The sequence below is a fragment of the Hyla sarda genome, chromosome 6 (genome assembly GCF_029499605.1).
Source record: "Hyla sarda isolate aHylSar1 chromosome 6, aHylSar1.hap1, whole genome shotgun sequence".
Classification (NCBI taxonomy): domain Eukaryota; kingdom Metazoa; phylum Chordata; class Amphibia; order Anura; family Hylidae; genus Hyla; species Hyla sarda.
The window spans coordinates 97361171-97382428 of NC_079194.1; the positions used below are offsets into that span (position 1 = coordinate 97361171).

The following is a 21258-nucleotide window of genomic DNA, read 5'->3' on the forward strand; positions in this document are numbered from 1 at the left end:
GACTTTCAAAACTGCCTCCTGCCGGATCGGCGCTTTGCCCCACTCCATCTGGGGTTGGGTAGTGTCTCTGGTTCGTTTTCACACTATACTTAGAGATGAGCGAAGTTACAGTGATTCCATTTGTCACAAACTTCTCGGCTCGGCAGTTGCTGACTTTAGCCTGCATAAATTAGTTCAGCTTTCAGGTGCTCTGGTAGGTTGGAAAAGGTGGATACAGTCCTAGGAGCCTTTCTTTTTGGAACACAGAGTGCTCTGCTGAATCACGAGCACAGTGCTCTCTGCTGACATCTCTGTCCATTTTAAGATCTGTCCAGAGCTACAGAAAATCCCCATAGCAAACATATGCTGCTCTGAACAGTTCCTAAAATGGACAGAGATGTCAGCAGAGAGCACTGTGCTCGTGATGTCAGCAGAGAGCTCTTTGTTCCATAAAGAAAATAATTTCCTCTGTAATATTCAGCAGCTAATAAGTACTGGAAGGATTAAGATTTTTTTTTAATAGAAGTCATTTACAAATCTGTTTAACTTTCTGGGACCAGTTGATTTAAAAAAAAAAAAAAAGTTTTCCACCAGAGTAACCCTTTAACTTTTTTGTCTATCCAAGGTTTTTTATAGGGCTTTGCAGCAATGATCTGAATATCCATATGTGCTTAATAGAATGGTTTCAGAATGAACCTTTGTCACCTAACACTGTGTATTTGAAACAGTCTCTTTCTAGATGTGCGTTTCATTGTGCTGACGGTGTATCCCATTGGGTGCTTCCATTGTACACCTTCCTCTGCAGGGCTGCCAGATTACAAAGCAGATCATTGTTCTCTGAATAATGAAACACTTTGACCAGCGTTTTGTTTTATTGGGGAAAAATTTAAATCTGCACTTGTATCAGCCGGGTCTTTGTTTCCACCCTGGACAATTCCTCATTGGAAGGTATCTGTGTGACCTCCATTAGATGAGGAAGGATTAATTCATTACACGTGTCAGACATGTTACACCGGCTCTGTACTCGCAGGTGCAAGGGTGATATCCAATAACTAACAATGTGCAATTGAGAGGACAACACAGTCTATTAGATCACTGTAGCATTGCAAGTTCAGTAATGTAACGTGGTGGCTCAGTAGATAAGTCTAAACAGAAGTGTGTATTTAAGGGGAATGTGTCATCAGAAGAGGACCTATTGTTTAACACATAATTCTCATCACAGAAAATAATAATGCTTCTGTATGTTACTAACTAGGTCATGCTGATTCTTAAAGGGGTATTCCATGAAACTTTTTTTTTTTCAGATCACATGGCTCCAGAAAGTTAAACAGATTTGTAAATTATTTAACATGGAGAGACAGGAAGGGAGAGAGCACACAAGAGGGTAGCTTCACCTGGAGTAGAAATGCAGCGTAGTATCGGTGGCCTATAACGTCATCTCCTGCGGGGTGCACATACAAAATGTATGAAGTATCAATAAATGCAATAAAGAAAGCACGTACGTGCACTCACCGCTCAGCGGAGACAGCTCGGTGTGGGAGTCCGGTTCACGGAAAGCTGTGTTTCAGCATCAGCGCAGGTGGATTGGCGCTCGGGGGCAGATTTGTAAATTACTTTTATTATTAAAAATCGTAATTCTACCAGTTCTTATCAGCTGCTGAAGTTGCGTTGTTGTTTTCTGTCTGACCATAGTGCTCTCTGCTGAAACCTCTGTCTATCTCAAGAACTGTCCAGAGCAGGAGAGGTTTGCTATGGGGATTTGCTGCTACTCTGGACAGTTCCTGAGACAGACAGAGGTGTCAGCAGAGAGCACGGTTGTCAGAAAAGAACAACTCAACTTCAGCTGCTGATAAGAACTGGAAGGATTACGATTTTTTGTAATAGAAGTGATTTGCAAATCTGTTTAACTTTCTGGAGCGAGTTGATATGAAAAAAAATCATGAAATACCCATTTAACTTGTCTGTGTCTAGCTTCTATAGTTGGCTCACAAATCCCTTTGTTCTGCTGCCCACTCATTCTGACATCCACTGCTCAGGAAGGGGTGTGTCCGAGGCCCACCCTCACTCACCAAGCATTCACTTCCTCCCAGGGTGTGCTGTGTTGGGTCTCTTCATCCAATCATAGCAGGTTGCGTGGTAACCTGCTCCTCTGTTTTCATGCCGATAGACAGGACAGGAGTGAGCACAGAAGTGCTTTAGCTGATGATGCAGCAGGATTATGTTTTGAACAAATTGAAAACCCCTAGTGGTCTTTCTTTTAAAGCCATAATTTCTATAGAAAGGAGCATACTTTTATGAAGTAGATTAGAAAGGTTAAAGTGGTATTCCAGGCAAAAACTTGTTTTTTATATATATCAACTGGCTCTGGAAAGTTAAACAGATTTGTAAATTACTTCTATTAAAAAATCTTAATCCTTCCAATAGTTATTAGCTTCTGAAGTTGAGTTGCTGTTTTCTGTCTAACTGCTCTCTGATGACTCACATCCCGTGAGCTGTGCAGTTCCTATGGGGATATTCTCCCATCATGCACAGCTCCCGTGACGTGACATAATCATTGAGCAGTTAGAGAGAAAACTTCAGAAGCTAATAACTATTGGAAGGATTAAGATTTTTTAATAGAAGTAATTTACAATCTGTTTAACTTTCCGGAGCCAGTTGATATATAAAAAAAAAAAAGTTTTTGCCTGGAATACCCCTTTAATGTTTTGCCAAGATGTACAACATATAAAAGTTTTTGGATTCTGAAAGTGCCCATTTAAATCATTTTTATATTAAAAAAATGTTGAAGAATTTTTGCTGATAGTCAGTACAAAAAAGTGTTACCAGATTCAGACTTTTAGACCTTAAAATAATCCAGAAATATTTCAGTTTTCATTTTGACCTAAAACTAAGCTGAGACTTCCTGTTCTGTATCTGATGAGGCTGGTGGATAGTTATCTGAACAGCATTACAGTAAAAAAAAAAAGTAACAGTATATAGATAAGACAGTATCTTCATAATAGCTGAAGCTCAGAGCATAGCCTCCACCTCCCTGTGAAATTACTTAATCAAAGGTCACAGAGCACACCCAGACACCTTTACCATTTATGTGAAAGATACAGCTCCTGGTTGTGGTTGCATATGTCCATAGGATTTCCTGTAAAGCCAATCTCTAAATGTTGTTAAAACATCTCAGACCAGTTGGCAGCCTCATAATTATGTAAAAAAAATAAAATAACAATTAGAAAAACAGATTAGAAAAAAATGAAGCCTTTTGCTATTTTATGCAAGTTGAATGGTAACGCTAAACTTCACACAGTGTGATCTGTTATTCTTACGGTTATTTAAAATTGCCCATGTTACATTGCTAGATCGGGTTCCTGCCCCACTGCTCTTTACACTGTAATTTGTGGAAACCCTTAAAAAATAAAAATAAAAAATTCCAAATCTGTTACAAGCTCTTCTTGTGAAGATCCAGCTGGAGTAGGAAATCTTAGTCAATGCTTCTTGGGGGGAAAAAGTATGTAAACTAGCTCTCCTTTTTAAAAGGAAGAAAGCTCTCTAGTGCCACCTATTGGTAGCTAGACTAGAAGTCCACTTCTGGGGAAAACCAAAATTTTCCAAGAGTCGTGATAAATGCTTCCTACAAACCAATGCCATGATCTGTGCTGATTAAAAACATAAACCCAAAGCATCAATCTATATACATGGGTGCCTCTTGTTTGGCTGGCATCCCTAGTTAAGTTTTAAAAGGAGCCGGTCACATAGGAAATGCAGTCTAATCTGCAAGAGGAGCTGAGCAGGAATATATGGGTCACTGAATAGAACCACCCACTTGACTATTTAGCCCAGAGATGTTCATGAATAAATAACACGTTATTTTAGAACTCTTCCCCACAATATCATATATTGATCTGCTCAGCTCCTCCTGCTATATAACTTGATGCCGACAGATTAGACTGCATTTTCATGGTTGAACATTGATTTGCAAGGAGCTACCTACCTAAATCTGTTGGTTCCCATTCAGTTAAATGTTATATCTGTACTTCAAAAAACTTCTTTTTAGCAGTTTGTGAGTAATTTACAGCTCAGAACACGAATTAATTTAAATTTGTTTACACAGATCTCAAAATCCACTGCTTCCTTTAATGGGTCGTTAAGTCGGGCCTCTGCAGTTACCACTAGGGGGAGCTAAATGTGTATTGATTTATACAGCTGGTGGAAGGCTTACATTTACGTCTGTGTTGGAGCTCTGTGCATTGATGGGAGGGAGAACTGAGGAAAACAGTCTGTTGCACAATGGACATAACCGGATCCAGACAGCTCCCATTGTTTTTAAATTGGGTCCTTCTGGTGTCTTTTAAACATGGAAAAAAACTGCTTGTAGTATTTTTTTTCTCCACTAAACTCCTACTATTTTGCCTTGTTCATTAAATGGTTCTCCTTAAATTGAGCTCAGGCGCAGATGTGAACTTATTGGGAATACATTTACACTCCACCTAGTGGCAGCAAGAGGCGGATGCTAAGGCTGACAGGAAGCTGTTCAGTGCTGGGCCTTCTCTTATTACAGGTCCCATAGCGGTCACATTATCTGCCACCGTGTTATAATAACCCACTATGTAGAACAGATAAATTTAGCTTCAATTTGTGACTGTGTATTATTTCTATATAAATATGTATACATAAACATGAGCTTGTGATTCACGGCCCATGGCAAATTAAACCACTTGTTGAAATGAACAATATACTTCTAAGTACCGTTTGTGCAATGTGCTACCAGGAAAACTTATTTTCAATTTCTCTGTTAATTTCCCTGGGGATTTCAATAGCAATTATTACACGTCTGGCCAATATTTGCAAGAATAATTTTACTTTTCTGTTAATCAATTTCACTATTACATTCCTGGCCAATTTTTGTCAAATCCTATTCGTACAATATTCCCAACACTGCACAATATTGGATTTTTGTTTGATACTGGTGAAATCAGTGGGGACAATGCAGTAAAATGGAGGAAGAATTTCATTTACCAAGACGAAGGCAGTAAAATTAATATTGTTGACTTAGTGTACCAAGAATTACTATTTTTTTCTGTATCAGTCTTTTCCTATTCCAGGTTTTGGTGCTTTGTTTCTATAGTATAGAGCACATTTATTCTGTTACAAGTTTATGTTCCTCTTTGTATGGTTACAATTAAACTGACTAGGAGTTGTATACAGATACGCCCCCTAGCGGTGGCGACTGGCAGACAAGAATTGTATAACAGCATTGATCACAATGACAGGTTCCTTTTAACGTAATAGCCATCTAGAGTTTGCTTCTATGTTAATAGGCTGGAGGAAACACCAGAGGCCAAATGATCCTCTTGTATTTTGACTTAAAGGGGTACTCCGGTGAATTTTTTTTTTTTTTTAAATCAACTGGTGCCAGAAAGTTAAACAGATTTGTAGATTACTTCTATTAAAAAATCTTAATACTTCCTTTACTTATTAGCTGCTGAATACTACAGCGGAAATTCTTTTCTTTTTGAAACACAGTGCTCTCTGCTGACATCTCTGTCCATTTTAGGAACTGTCCAGAACAGCATATGTTTGCTATGGGGATTTCATTTTACTCTGGACAGTTCCTAAAATGGACAGAGATGTCAACAGAGAGCTCTGTGTTTCAAACGGAAAATTATTTCCACTGTAGTATTCAGCAGCTAATAAGTACAGGAAGGATTAAGATTTTTTAATAGAAGTAATTTACAAATCTGTTTAACTTTCTGGCACCAGTTGAATCATTTCTTCCATTGAACTTAAAGTGCAACTGTCATGCAATTTTGGTGCAATAAGCTGCACACAGCCTTTGTACTGTGTGCAGGTGGTGGGTATAGCAATATTTTTACCTAATATTTGCTGGCTTTCATGACTGAAAAAAATGCTTTTATTCAAAGCCACTGATGGTCAGATAGGCGTGCCCCACCGCCACGCCCATCCAGTTTGTCAGCGCTGGGACCTCTGTGTGATTGACACACAGGTCCCAGCACATGCGCCCTTCAGCTAATCTAACCTGCGCGCCGCTGTGTGTCATCCAGCAAGTGCTCGCTCCCGCCGCCATCTTCCTCCTCAGTGCGCCTGAGCAGAGCAGTGCACAATCAGGATAGTTCTCGATACTAGGTGCAGAGAGGAAGCGTGCTCTCTGCACCTAGCACTGCGCAGGCGCACTGAGGTGGAAGACTGTGATGAGAGCGAGCACTTGCTGGATGACACACAGCGGTGTGCAGGTTAGATTAGCTGAAGGGCGCATGTGCTGGGACCTGTGTGTCAAACGGGGTAGGCGTGGGGGTGGGCATGGCGGCGGGGCATCGCATACTTCGTGCCACGCCTATCCGACCATCGGTGGCTTTGAATAAAAGCATTTTTTGCAGTCATGAAAGCCTGCAAATTTCAGGTAAAAATATTGCTATACCCACCACCTGCACACACCACACCACCTGTACAGAGATCAAAATTTAATGACCATTTCGCTTTAAAGGGGTTCTCCACCATAAGGTGATTTTAGTACATACCTGCCGGACAGTAATGGACATGCTTAGGAAGGATCTGTGCTTGTCTTAGGGCTATATGGCTGTGTTGTGAGATTACCATAATGCCAAGGTTGTCTTTTTGTGAACTGGGTATTTTCTGTTTGAGTTCGTTCCCTCAAATACAAATCCCATAATTCCTTGTTTGTAAGTGTGAGGTCACTTTTCTCCCTCCCTCACATCAGCCACCTCACCCATTGAAACGCAAATGAGCTGCATTCCATGCAAAAGACCAGAGTGCCTCCAACTGTTGCAAAAATACAATTAGTTGCATAATGTTCTCTCCCACCCAGCGATTGCTCCACCCATTGAAGCAGGACGAGCTCCCTTTGCACACCTGACTAGTGATGTCATGTCTCGGTTCGCACTGCAACCTGGGAAAACCTGAGACCTGAGTCATTTTGTTTGCTGTTAATAATAAATATTCAGTCGAAAATCACAGAAGAATTGCGAGACCACAGTCACACACAGGTACAGATACTATATTATTAACTACACCAACTTTACAGCCCCTGTAGCATAGTCAAATAAAAAAAAATCCTGGAATACCCCTTTAAGATCCTAATAATTTGCCACATTTTGTGAAATCTAGTGATTTTATGTTTTTCTTGTTTGTTAAAGCTACTTTTACTTTTTGTGTCTGTATTGTTTTTATCACAATATGCCCTTCTGTCTTTTAGTCCATGTACTTTTAGATGCAATTAGCTCTGAATAAGGGCGCCTTTACTTTGCAGATGTTCAGCCACCTGTGACCTGTACAGTAATGTCATTTATTTCTATTTCACCTGCAGTTTCTACCACCTTTTTATAGCTGCAACCAGTTCGTTGCACAGACTATTATTCTTTCTTGGGGCCATATATATATATATATATATATATATTATATATTATATATTATATATTATATATAGTATTAAAATGTTGCCTTTTTTTTATTTATTTATTTTTTTTTTTACTGTATTGGCTGCCCCCTTCTTTAGATGTTGCTAACTCACTTTTGGACTTCTGAATGGCAAATATACTTACTCCGTCACATGAAAAAAGTAGGATTTTAATTTTAAAGAACTTGATTGATACAGTATTATTATTGTTGTTCCAATGAACTTAACCAGTGCAGGCCTAGCATATTCTAGTGGACTTCTGTTGATCATACATATGGATGGATTGCATGTAATACTGGGTTCACACAGAGTATTGTGTTCATTATGTGGTCCTTGTTTTGGATAAAAATAATGACCAAAATGAAAAGTGTAACACAATTACCAAACGACTATGTTTGAACCCAACCTAAGGCTGGTTTCATATTGGTTTAATATGGCCATGTCCAATCGGGTCTTTATACCTGTCAGTCCTGGTCATCAGACCTGAGGTCTTACCAGGATTTGCGTCCTTAATACAGACACAAAAATGGCACAAAATACACCCACGTCTAGACAATTTTTGGTGATATTAGCTGATCATAGAAATGTGACCTGCAGCAATCTGCTGATTTATTACCCTGCTTTTGGTTTTAAAGGGAACCTGTCATCATTTTCATGCTGCCTAAACCATTAGTCATTGGGGTGGTCCCTGCTGGCATCTCCCCACCCCACCAACCTTGATTGATAGTTTACTTTTTCTAAACAGGAAAAGATATATCATAAAAAGCCAGAAGGGCAAGGAGAAGTCACGGGGGACCGCCCCAATGACTCAAGGTTCAGGCAGTGTGAAAGTAATGACAGGTTCCTTTTAAAATGGGTTATCTGCTTGAGACATGGTTATTTATCTATTCAGGATATGTAGTCAGTGATTTAATTTAGTCAATTTCTGAGAAAAACATCTGTGACTTTTTTCTTCTTCCTACTCCCTGGGGTGTCTGTCTGACCCGATCCCTGCTGTACCATCCTCATTTGCCGTTATCAGACTCCGGTAAATAACATGGTTTGTGTCTTCTGTTCGTCAGCAGAAAGTGGATGTTTTGATGCTCTCTGCTTCATGTCATTGAGTAATGATAAAAGTAAGAGAATTAAATTTAGACAAAGTACAAGAAAAAACACACCGAAAAGGCAGGAAATGGGAAAGTCACTGTGTGATGGTAAAGCACCCGTGGCCCCTTAGCTGGGCGGCTCGTGCGTGATAAATCCTGTGTTTATTTAACCGGCTGTCCTACCAAGAATGCTACGTACTGCACTGTGCATAATACAATCATTTAGCATTTTGTTTTTTTTCTGCATCACTAGATCTATTCATGAGATTAAATTATGAATTAAGCTCTGGAGGCTGTGTGAACGGAATCGGATCAATATGATTTGGCTCAGTAACGACTAATTTAATACAGTGCCGCTTGATGATTTGCTGTACGGTGTGACATTTGTCCAAGTCGGGGGGTGATAGGGACACAGGGCGGGGGTAAACCCATGAAAGATGTGAAAGTGAAGTATCTTAACCTTTGTCAACTGGGTCTAGAGATGTTTGTTGTGTTAACATTAAGCATACATTATTTATTCGGCTGCATCATTAAGCCAGGAGGGTTGCTTCATAGTAAATGCTGGCCTGGCAGAAAGTTATAAATAAAACAATAAACTGAATATTTGCCCATCTGTCGGAGATCTGAGGTCTCTCCCTATGCGCAGACTTCGTACTTTAATGCTTCATTGTGGTTTCTCAAGGAAAAATCTCAACACTGCAATGTGCAAAGTCAATGGTGAGGCCCGTTAGATGGCCGGACAGATTAGTCACTAGATAAAAAATACAAGAAACCTTAGATTGTTAATAAAGGAACATAACAGCTAGGCTTTAAATCAACTTTTGCCCTAGTATCTATCTAGATACCTTGGCTAATACAAGAGTGAATTGTCAGTACTGCCCCCTTCCAACATCTCATGCACAAAGCAGATACCCCAGCATTTGCTACACCTAGCTGTGTGTAATCCTGTCAACTAGATTAGAAGGGGATTGACCAAGATGCATGTAGGTTTAATAGAAGAGGTCCCCTATGTATAAGGTAAGCTAATAAGACTATCTTACTATGGAAGACCTAAAATGTCTATGCATTAGGTTTACAAAGCAATTTTGGCTACAACAGGGGTCACGTGACCATGAGTTGTGCTGCGTTGCGGCTAAGCAAAGCAAATGAGGTTGCACTGTGACCCAAAAATTGCCTGTGACCAGCATCCAAGTTTGTTTTCTTGCAACTGTTGGGTCATAGCTACTTGTAGGTTACAGTACTAGCCAATTTGCTTTACAAAGTCGCCAGGCAGCAGGATTTTTGAGGGAGGAATGGTGATTTTTGATAGAGCCGCCAATGTTAGTGCCAGAATCGCCATATAGCCGCAACCTTATGTAGACAGCCTATTAATTTCAATAAGCAGGATGTAATGCTTCATTTCACCCTTGCAGGTTCCCCTGCTAATTACAGCTGGTCTCTGGGAGAGTGTGGTACCATATTATTGCCATATTTTTATTTCTTTTTTTGGGAAGGGGGGCGGGGGCTTTCTGTCATTAAAGTATTGTCAAGAATGGATCAACCCTAACATGGGATCAATCCATGTCCTTATCGGTGATTTGTATCAAGCAGCTCATCGCAGTCACCAAACTGGAGTGACTCAGTCTCCGGTTCTGCTGCACAATTAGATTCCCTCCCTGCGATGTTTAATCAGAGATGTCCTAAGGCTGCACAGTCCGCTCTTCATCTTCATCTCAGCAACTCTGTAGGTCGAGGTCATCCTCTTGTTCTTCTAAGGATTTCATCAGTATTACTTTTTTGGCCTTTTTGTAAAACCTGGGCAGACCAGTGCCCAAACGTATGTGGTGTAGCTCAAAGAGTTTGGAGGATTTACAAACACAATGCTCTTAATGTGTTTTATGCATTAATAATATCCACATTTATAGGAGGGAGATGAAGTAGTAAAACACCTTTTACTTATTAATTGGTTCCACTGAAGTCTATGGCACCGTGGGATTTAAAGCATTACTCAGGTTTTGAATGTAATTTTACTGTCTGAATATATACCTCTTTTCTGACAAGAAAGGTATGTTGTATTAAAATTTTGCTGGTCCCCTGTTAACTCTCAGGCTGCAGGATCTCCCTGGGACCTTTATAGTTTCTATACACTTTAAAGGAAATGTTTCATCAGAAAATGCCCTATTGCTTAAAGTTTTTATTCTAAATATAGTTGTTAAGAACCTTTGGTCATATTTAGAAATCTTAGCTTTTATTCTGGCCACTAAACCTAATAATAAGCTGCAGCTTCTTGTTCTGTAGAAATAACTTTTCAGAAGGCTCCTTACTATTATCACCGGCATTATTACAATGAAAGGTGAGAGTTGCATATAGGATCCATTATTGAGAATAGGTGGGGCTAACAGCCCCCCCTCCCTGCACAATGACCTTTGCATGGTCACTGAGCATGCCTAGAAATCTCTATCATAGAAGTCAATAAGTCCCCTCTAGTCTGTTTCCTACAATGCTGTAAAGCAGATCTCCAAATGCTTTTAACAGAGCAGAACAGAAGCTCAGGCAATATGGCTACCCCCACAGTAAAGTACAAGAAAGAATAGAGACTGATTTATAGCAAGACACTGAAAGCTGGTTTTCGTCTAAACAATAAGAAACATCTTGTATCCCTTATCTGCTGGAACCCTCCGCAATTTCCAGAACAAGGCCACAGTGTTGTCCTAAGTCAGTCGGTGATTGGCTGAGCGGGCCATCACTGCCGAGACCCAACGGGGGCCCCGCTGTATTTATATATTTCACATACACTTGTGTTAATAAAGTATATTTATTACTTATTTAAAAAAAAAAAAAAAAAAAAAAACCTGTTTAAAATAAGTAATAAATAAACATACTTTATTAACACAAGTGTATGTGAAATATATAAATCCGCTCCATAAAGAGGATATAGCTCTATTGCAATAGGGGCAAATATTATATACCGTATATACTAGAGTATAAGCCGACCCGAGTATAAGCAGAGACCCCTAATTTCAACCCAAAATCCCAGGAAAAGTTATTGACTCGAGTATAAGCCTAGGGTGGGAAATACATCATCCTCCCCTGTCATCATCCAGACCAGTCATTAACATCTTCATCATCATCACCGCCTGTCATCATCCAGACCCTCATCATCATCACCTGTCATCCCCTTGTTATCATCCCCACCCCCTTCATCATCCCCTTGTCATCATCCCACACACCCCCCTTCATCATCCCACCCCCCCTTCATCATCCTCTTGTCATCATCCCACCCCCCCCCCCCTTCATCATCCTCTTCTCATCATCCGCCCTCAGTGGTCTTCAACCTGCGGACCTCCAGAGGTTTCAAAACTACAACTCCCAGCAAGCCCGGGCAGCCATCGGCTGTCCGGGCTTGCTGGGAGTTGTAGTTTTGAAACCTCCGGAGGTCCGCAGGTTGAAGACCGCTGCGACCTTCAACATCATCCAGCCCCCTCTCACCCCCTTTAGTTCTGAGTACTCGCCTTCGCTCGGCGCTGGTCCGGTCCTGCAGGGCTGTCCGGAGAGGAGGTGGTCCGGTGGGATAGTGGTTCCGGGCTGCTATGTTCACCGGGGGCGCCTCTTCTCCGCACTTCCGGCCCGGAATAGAGGCGTTGCCTTGACAATGACGCAGAAGTACGTTGGCAATGAACGCACCTCTGCGTCGTTGTCAAGGCAACGTGACTATTCTGAGGCCGGGCCCGAAGCGCTTAGAAGAGGCCTCCCCGGTGAAGATAGCAGCCCGGAACCACTATCCCACCGGACCACCTCCTCTCCAGACAGCCCTGCAGCACCGGACCAGCGCCGAGCGGAGGTGAGTACTGTACAGAACTAAAGGGGGGTGAGAGGGGGCTGGATGATGTCGAAGGCCGCAGTGGTCTTCAACCTGCGGACCTCCGGAGGTTTCAAAACTACAACTCCCAGCAAGCCCGGACAGCCGATGGCTGCCCGGGCTTGCTGGGAGTTGTAGTTTTGAAACCTCTGGAGGTCCGCAGGTTGAAGACCACTGCGGGTGGAGAGTTCACTCGAGTGTAAGCCGAGGGGGGTGTTTTCAGCACGAAAAATCGTGCTGAAAAACTCTGCTTATACTCGAGTATATACGGTACTGCTGTATTTTATTATTTTACTGCGTCATTTGGCAATGCCATAAAGATATTGCGCACATATGCATACAATAGTAGTATATACCACTCTAGATATAACCAAACATCTCTAGACAAGTCTGACTGTGGAGCCTAGAGGGCTAACCCCACTTTTTTCTGTTTTATACATAAAGATCAGTATTTTAAGGTGGTACTGGGAGTTAGCACTTGGCAACAAGTGTGAGTGAGCCGCCATTGTCTATTTTTAGACTTTTTTTTTCTAGATATATAAAAAAAATTGGACTTTAAGATCAGACTACACACTTACCTGTCACCATTGAAACACACAGGCCTGCATAGGAGCGAAAGACACTGACACACTCTAGGGAATTGATTCATTTTTTTATTTTTTTTTTTTCATTCACTCATTCATTTATTAATTCATTCATTTTTATACATTTTTCTTTTTTTTTCTTTTTTTTTTTTTTTACTATTTTGTAGATTTTTGCTATGTATGTGGCTCTGTACATGGTCTATTCTCTAGTGTGGAATAGAACCACTTTGTGTAGCCTGTCCCACAGGTATTGTTTCTTTGCTAGGTCCTTGTAGGATCCATTCTTGTTTTGACGCCTTGGGAAATGTATTATTGCTGTCCATAACCGTAAAAGGACACTCTAGGCAAAACGATTCCAGCCCTGTGTGGCCAAAGCATGATATACAGTAGGAATTCATTGAACACCTATGGAGAGTTTCCACATTATACATAATTTTTCGGGGCTTTTAGAGAAGGACATCAAGTTTTCCCTGTGCGTTCCTATAGAACGTAATGTCTCGACTTGGACATGCCATGATCTTCCATTTCACTCTTTTGTTGATCGCTGTCTCCACATCTGGCAGTCACACGAGTTAACAATAAAATTGTTAAAGAAAAAAATGTAACCTCAGTGGCAGCCGCTTATCCTTATTATGCTGAAAGGCACATTTTTTATTTCAGGACTGTCCACACTTTTCATGTGCATTAGTTTGTTATCCATTTTGATGCCAATAAACTCCATGAATTTAATTTTTCATTATCTGCTTGAGAGCGCAAAACACTTTTTTTTTTTTTTTTTGCATTCGCTAATATGTGTCAACTGTTCAATTGATTGTATAGGAATTGTGTGAAAAGCACATTTAATCGAGTTTTTCCACTTGACACATTTGGTTCATTGTAGTTTTTGAAGAAACGTAGAAGAAAAGGGGCATGATTAGAATAGAACGTGGAATCCTGATCTGGACCTCCATGAAGAATGGTTTAGTTATGGCACACATCACCATCTAGGAGCATCACGCTGTTCAGCTGTTATTTTTTGGATAATATTGATCACAATGTACAAATATATAAATGTACAGTGCAGAGATCTTTCCAGTGATATTTTAGTACCATAAGGGGGCATCCTCTATGTCTAGAGGAAAGAAGATTTCATAATCACAGACAGATTCTTTACTGTAAGAGCAGTGAGACTCTGCCACATGATGTTGTGATGACAAATTCAAGGGGTCCTGGATGTTATCCTGGAAAAATATAATATTACAGGTTATAGATACAGAATGTATGTGGATAGAATGTTGATCCAGAGATTAGTCTTCAGTAAGATTTGCTGGTTCTACATTAAATATCATCCCACTTTCCAAGTGTTCTCCGATTCTGTGGAGAAGTCTGGAATGAGAATTTGGACCATTTCATTCAAGATTTCTCCAGGGATTCCTAAACTTGAAATGCAGAAGGACTACTGCATAAAGACTAAATAAATCTACGGTCGATTCCTTAGTTTCAGGTTTCGTGGCACTTACTGTAGTATTTCTCAACTCAAGATGGAACTTTTAAAGGGTTTATACAAAATTAGCAAAACAGCTGATTTCTTCCAAAAACAGAACCACGCTTGCTTTTGGCTTGTGTGTGCTATTACAGCTTAGTTGGATTTAAAGTGAACGGCACCAAGTTGTAATACCACACACAACCTTAAGACAGACGTGGTCGGCGGTTGGAGGAGAATGTGTTTCCTTTAAACACTGCCCTGGATTTGTTCTTTCACCCCCCCCCCCCCCCCCCCTCCACAACCTTTCTTGGCCCTTTGAACAGTTCTTACTCTTTATTTGCAAATTATACAATTCTTTGGTAAAAGAACCGGTGCAAGACACCCCTCACCAAAAGTCCTCTCTTCAAGGGCTCCATAGCAACCCCAGAGTCTCGCTCTATAGTACATGTGCCCCCCGAAACAAGATCATTTCATCATCAGAAGCAAATCTTTAATGTCTTTCACTACAACAAAAAAGGGCTTTTTCAGTTTACTAAAAATGAATTAAACAATTAACCCCAATTTTTAACATCCTATATAATAGAAGTTTTTCTTTTTTTGTTGGAGACAGTTAATTTTAAATTCTGGAAGTCAACTTAATAGCCTTGAACTGCTGAATCTTGGGATTGAATTAACATGCTGTTATTTCATTAACTTTTCCTTGTCTTACATAGGGATTGTTAGGACATTTATTCAGGGTATATAATCTGTGCGGGAACTTTGCCTCAAAGAAACTCTTTAGTCACCCAGTGAGTCTGTGATAGTTGATTTTGCAGTTAAATAATTCTCGCTAAGATGGTCATTGACATGTAACATATCTCTGGCAATTTTAGAATGTAAAAGAAAATAAAAAAAAAAAACAGTACACCGCCTTTTCTTCTGTAATTGCTTATAATAGTATATGTAAATGTGGACATGGCTTTATGTGGAATTTTTACAGGCTATTTATATATGTGTATGGCTCTCTTGGGGCACTTAACCACCATAATGGAGAACTCTTAGCGCTCGTTATGCTAATGTATGGCGCCTTCTCCCCCAGAAGTTAGGTTTGCAGGGAAGAATCTTCTCACAATATTCCAGACAGCCCACCTGCACACCCAGTGCACAGTCCAATGGACTCCATGAAAGAGTTTAATGTGTTTTAAAGGATTACTAGATATGAAGAAAGAGTGCTGGAGGTACTGTATGACCTAATACACTATATTGATGCGTATTATGGCACTGTATGGCCCAGTGGTATGAATGTTGAAACTGTGGAAATTACTGTGGTGCAAAAGTATTGCTCTATGTGTACACATACTAATAAAAGCCCCCTCTATGTGTACACATACTAATAAAAGCCCCCTCTATGTGTACACATACTAATAAGACCCCTCTATGTGTACACATACTAAGAGCCCCCTCTGTGTACTCATACTAATAAAAGCCCCCTCTATGTGTACAATTTTACAGCATTCAATACTCTGTCAATTCTATTGACCCTGTATTAATTATTTTTTTTTATTTACATTTTAAGATTACTAGAATAATTGGTAATCCAGCACCTGTTATCTCCCATTAATACAGTTTAAATGGGATTTTCCTTGTAATTATTGTAGGCTTTACAAAGTTGGCTATTGTGGATGCCAATATCTATTTTCAGGCAAGTAAAAAAAAAAAAAATATATATATATATATATATATATATATATATATATATATATATATAATATATATATAATATATACTGGTAAGATTTTTCTGTCCTTGGAAAGCTGTCCATAATAGTGCCATCAATAGCGTTGAATCCTCCCATAAACCTAGATCCATAGGTGTGATCTTATGTGAGTTACAGCCTTTCGTGTCTGTATACGACTATGAAGACTTGTGCTGCACTTTATAGCCTCTTCTGTAGAAAAAAATGCTGCTACTCTCTCGAGCTAATGCCGCTTACTTCATATTCTCCAGAATATCATTCTGCGGTTAAATGCTTGTCTGGTCCTTGTGAACCCTTATGCATTATGTTCTGTTCTACAGCTAAGGCTACAAATAAAGCATTAAAGGGATTGTCCAGGGATGCTACAAATAAAATAAATCAATAAAAAGCCATACTCTCCTACCCAATCCCCTGTATCTGCCATTCTAATGCCACACAGTCATCACTTGTCACTGCTTCTACTTGGTTCCTGTGAGAGGTCTCTGCAAGAAATACCTAGTACTGACTGAGGCAGCACTCAGATTGGTTGAATGGGCAGTTTCTGCTGTGATGAGGAGTCAGGAAGCGGCGGGGACCAGGGGGTGTCAGAACAGCAGCTGCAAAGGAATTTGGTTAGGTGCTTATGGCTGCCTTTTTATTTTTAACATGCCTGAAGCCATATGGAAAGCATTTTATGTCCCCAGACAACCCCTTTTAATCTCGTATAGAATTGTACATCTCCATCAAGAGGCATTTTTACTACATACCATTGAGGCCTAATATTTTTAATGCCATGTAGCCTGTTACCTATACACCATGGACAGGTCTCACACATATCAGGCTTTGACCTACAATAGTAAAACTAGAAAACCTTGCACACCAGCCTCAGGACCTGAGAGGGGAGGAGAATAGCATTCCAACATTGTTCTCCTTAGTTATTTTTCCGTTCTTTGCTGGATAACATAGAGCTGAGACTTGCCTGACTGCTATACAATCATGGGGGATTGGGGGATGTGGCGGCTTTGTCATGCTATCTACTCCCTCCCCCCCCCCCCCCCCCTTCCGGACCAGCTTTGAGAGCCTTTGTGCCAGAATGCTATTCTCCTCACCTTTCTTGTCCTATGGCTGGAGTGTAAGGACTACAGGGACCGGACAGGTTCTCGTTAAGCTCGCTCCTCTCACTATTCTGTTTTATATGCCAAAATCTGTGCTATCAGAACTCTAGCAACAGGTTGTAGAGCTGGTGAATATGAACAGATTTTGCTAGGGTCACTGGGGGAGGGTAGGGGCAACATAAAAGCTAAACTCCTCCAGCTGGGCAAGCTCCCATTTTGATGTACTCCGGGCCCCGCTCATTATGGTTCTTGTAGATACATCAGCAAGAACTGTCCGCTCAGCCAATGATTAAGGTAGGACACTGTTTCTGCTGAGACAACACATCAACAGGAACCAGGAAAAAATGGGAGTCAGCTGGAAATTAAGGGCAGGTAGTAAAGTAACAGCAGGTAGTGCTGGTAAATCTGATGGCAGATTCACTTTAAAGACATGAAGTAAAGTTAAGTTATCTGCTGTATTCTGTACAAGGTTTGTCAGATCCATGGACGTTCACATGTCCTCATCGCACTGCCACCCTCGGTCTCCTTCTTTTAGTCTATTGTGGTTCTCCCGTTTATTGTTTCTCCTCCTCAGCAATCTAAAGACACAAGTTATTATTGTACTTGTGTGTTATCTTTATATACTTTGAAGTACAGTCTAGCAGGTTAGAAAACAGTGTATGCACATTGTGTTAGCAAACAATACAGTATTTGCTACAATTCATTGCTTTGGCTCGCCTCCAGATTGTTCTGGCCGTGAACCTGCTCTGCCTTTTGATTTCCAGTCATCAGATGTGAAATTTGAGAACCTTTTGTAAAATACCTGCATTTGGTTTTATTGCTTTCAGGAAACAGTTAACTAGCTGCTGTTGATAGATCTTTGCTCATATGTGGTTTTTAGTATTTTTGATTTGTGTGTATGCAAAATGAGGAGAAAGACACTTGACTAATAGCCAAATGTCTAGTGCAGGGTTTCCCAACTATTGTGCCTCTATTTAAAGTGTTGATCGGTGAAGGACCAGGTTCTGAGACTCCAAGTGATAGCATAGTGATGTACAGATCCATATACTTTCTATGAACCATACACCAATAAAGGGGGAACTGCAGCGAAAAGTGACTTATCCCTTATCAACAGGCTAGGGAATAAATGTCAAATCGTGTGGTGGGGTGCGACCACTGGCACCCCCTGCGATCTCCTGAAAGGGCCCTGGCTCTCTCAGAGGAACACATGCTGGGTTTGGGCACTAAGGTCTATTTGCCCTCCCATAGAGAATAAAGGGAGAGCCAGAGCATGTTCATGAGATTGGGGTGGTCCCAACTAAACCCCTATCCTGTCAGGGAGAAGTTGCTTTTCACTGCAGTACCCCTATAACCTCTCCTGCAGGAGTAGTGCCAGATACAACTGAAGGGCACAGCTCCTTTTTTTTTTTTCCAATGATCATTGGGGGTCTCAGCAACCAGACCCTAACTGAACAACATTTGACATGTTACTAGGACATGTAAGGATTTTTCTGTTTCAAGAAGTAAACTATACAAAAGGACCTCCGCACAATGAGAATCTCTATAGTTACTATGAAAAAACTTCTCCCCTCTTCCTCTGCACTAGTTGTGATGCATGCCCCACAGAAGCTGTGATGCGTTCCCCCCGCAAGCTGTGACACATGCCCCCCCGGAAGCTATGATGCGTGCCCCCCCCCCCCCCCCCGGAAGCTATGATGTGTCCCCCCCCGGAAGCTATGATGTGTCGTCCCCCCCCCCCCCCCCCCGGAAGCTATGATGTTTGCCCCCCAGAAGCCCCCATGTTTGAATCAGAAGAATGTATAGACCAGTTTTTCCCAAACGCGGTCCTCAAGCACCCCCAACAGGTCCTGTTTTCTTAATTTCCTTAGTCTTTCACAGGTGATATGATTATGGTCAGTGAATCAGTCATCACCACAGTTATATCACCTGTGAAAGACTAAGAAAATCCAGAAAACATGACCTGTTAGGGGTGCTTGAGGACCACCTTTGGGAAACACTGGTATAGTCTAAGAGGGAGATTTATCAAAACCTGAGCAAAGGAAAAGTTGCCCATTTGTCTACAGCAACCGATCAGATCACTACTTTAATTTTTCAGAGGCTTTGTTAACAATGAAAGAAGCGATCTGATTGGTTGCTATGGCCAACTGGGCAACGTTTCCTCTGGACCAGTTTTGATAAGTCTCCCCCCTAAGTCCATACATGGAATTCTTATCTTATTCTATACATGGAAACCAAATCTAAAGAATATGACGACAATTTATCATTTTATTTACAAAGCTTTTTTTTGTGTACAAAATTCGGTGACTTTTTTTTAACTTCAACCCTTTTGCCAAATGTTCTCTTTATGAAGTCAATTGTGTTCTTGCTTTTACTGTAATTACGGTGTTATCATTTGAAAATTGCTTAGATCTACACTGTTTAGCTATTTATGAGGAGTGTGCACCTTTTATGATAAGTATGGGGAAAGTACACATGATGTACACACAGGAAAATATAGGGGGAATATAGGGGGAAAATAACTCTGTTTAGAAATTCTCCCGTTGTTGTTTATATTTGCATACACATGAATGATGTTGGTGGTCTTCCAAGCCTCTGACGTGCCCTTGTCTTTTATTATGCAGGTGTGTATGGACCTGAGAACTGGGTAATGACCAGCGTGGACTGTAAAGGTCTTCACCAATCCCCCATAGACATTGTGGATTACACTGCCAATATAAGAGACGAGTTCCAGGAGCTGCTTCTGGATGGATTCGAGAATGAGTCTTCTAACAAGACATGGATGAAAAACACTGGCAAAACAGGTGACACTTCTCCGACTGATTCACTGAATTTACAATGAATAATTGATGGAAAAAATTGTGTATATGTGTGAGGCGCACAAGCAATTTATAACCTCTGCTTAGTAAGGTGTTCCCTGCAATAGCAACCAGCAGAGACTTTATAATGCATGGACTGCACGCAATAAATTAATCTTGGAAGGTTGTTTTCCAACCTGGGTGCCTCCAGCTGTTGCAAAACTATATCTTCCAGCATGCCCGGACGGCCAAAGGCTGTCCAGGCATGATGGGAGTTGTAGTTTTGCAACAGCTGGAGACACCCTGGCTTGAAAGCACAGTCATGGAGACTATGAAAGTCTTTGGAGACCATCTCTAGTGAGCGCACAACAGCGGTGACATGAAGAAGCGCCGGGAGTGGCGTGAAACAGCTGTTGTCCGTTACGCTGTTTGTCCAAGTGCCCCGCTGCATGTCTACGCAACGAACCGAATAAAGAAAAAAACGTGAGTGCCGCCCGACTTCTTTTACTGTCAGTAATGGCACTCTGCCTTATGCTTCTCCCCACTGATTCTAATCATCAGTGGGGGGTCTTAATGTCCGGATCCCCCTCGATGAAAACTTTAGACATGTCAAAAGTTTTCCCAAAATGACAGTTACTTTAAAGGACCAAATGCAGTCTGCCAGCGTTCACATAAAGTAAAAATGAAGCTTGGCCCTCACCATTGGGTCTTCATATCTTCTGCAAGTTTATTGTTGCGGTACAGAAGTACAACAAGCTGACAAGCTGGAACAGGGAGTGCAGGTGCAGGGAAGTATCTGAGGTGACAGCCCGTTTCATGTCATTATGACATGGTGACTTTCAGCCCATTTCCTTAAGCATATACTTTTTAAAAAAAAAATGTTTTTTTTGTGTGCTTAAAAAGCATGGTCTGATGCTCTTTTTGGAGTCCTGCAACCAGTATACATGGGGGAAATATGTCGAATGTAGTTACTAGCTGACTGCGTTCAGATTAAGCTCAATGGGCCAGCTGCCAGTTTGCTGCAGCACACACCAACATACTGTACCTTTCTGACAGGTTGTTTATGTATACTTCTAATGCACCAGAGAGACAAAATGTGAACAGGGCCCTAGTGAGTTCAAAGTATAAACAGTATGTTCCTAAGCTCCGTCTAGTAAAAGATTTCAGGCAGACATATTTTTATTTACGCTGACTATCCAGTTGATTTGGGGCTCGGTATCAGAAAAAAAAAATAGCTCCAGTTAACAGAAATATATAATA

General features: G+C 40.9%; 1 protein-coding gene across 1 annotated transcript in view; it reads left to right on the forward strand.

The window, feature by feature from the left end:
* Positions 1-21258, forward strand: part of PTPRG (protein tyrosine phosphatase receptor type G) — a 530620-nt gene that overhangs the window by 206214 nt on the left and 303148 nt on the right. The window contains exon 3 of the mRNA XM_056524508.1: positions 19825-20004. Coding sequence (XP_056380483.1) covers positions 19825-20004 — 180 coding nt within the window. The remainder of the gene's footprint in view (positions 1-19824; positions 20005-21258) is intronic.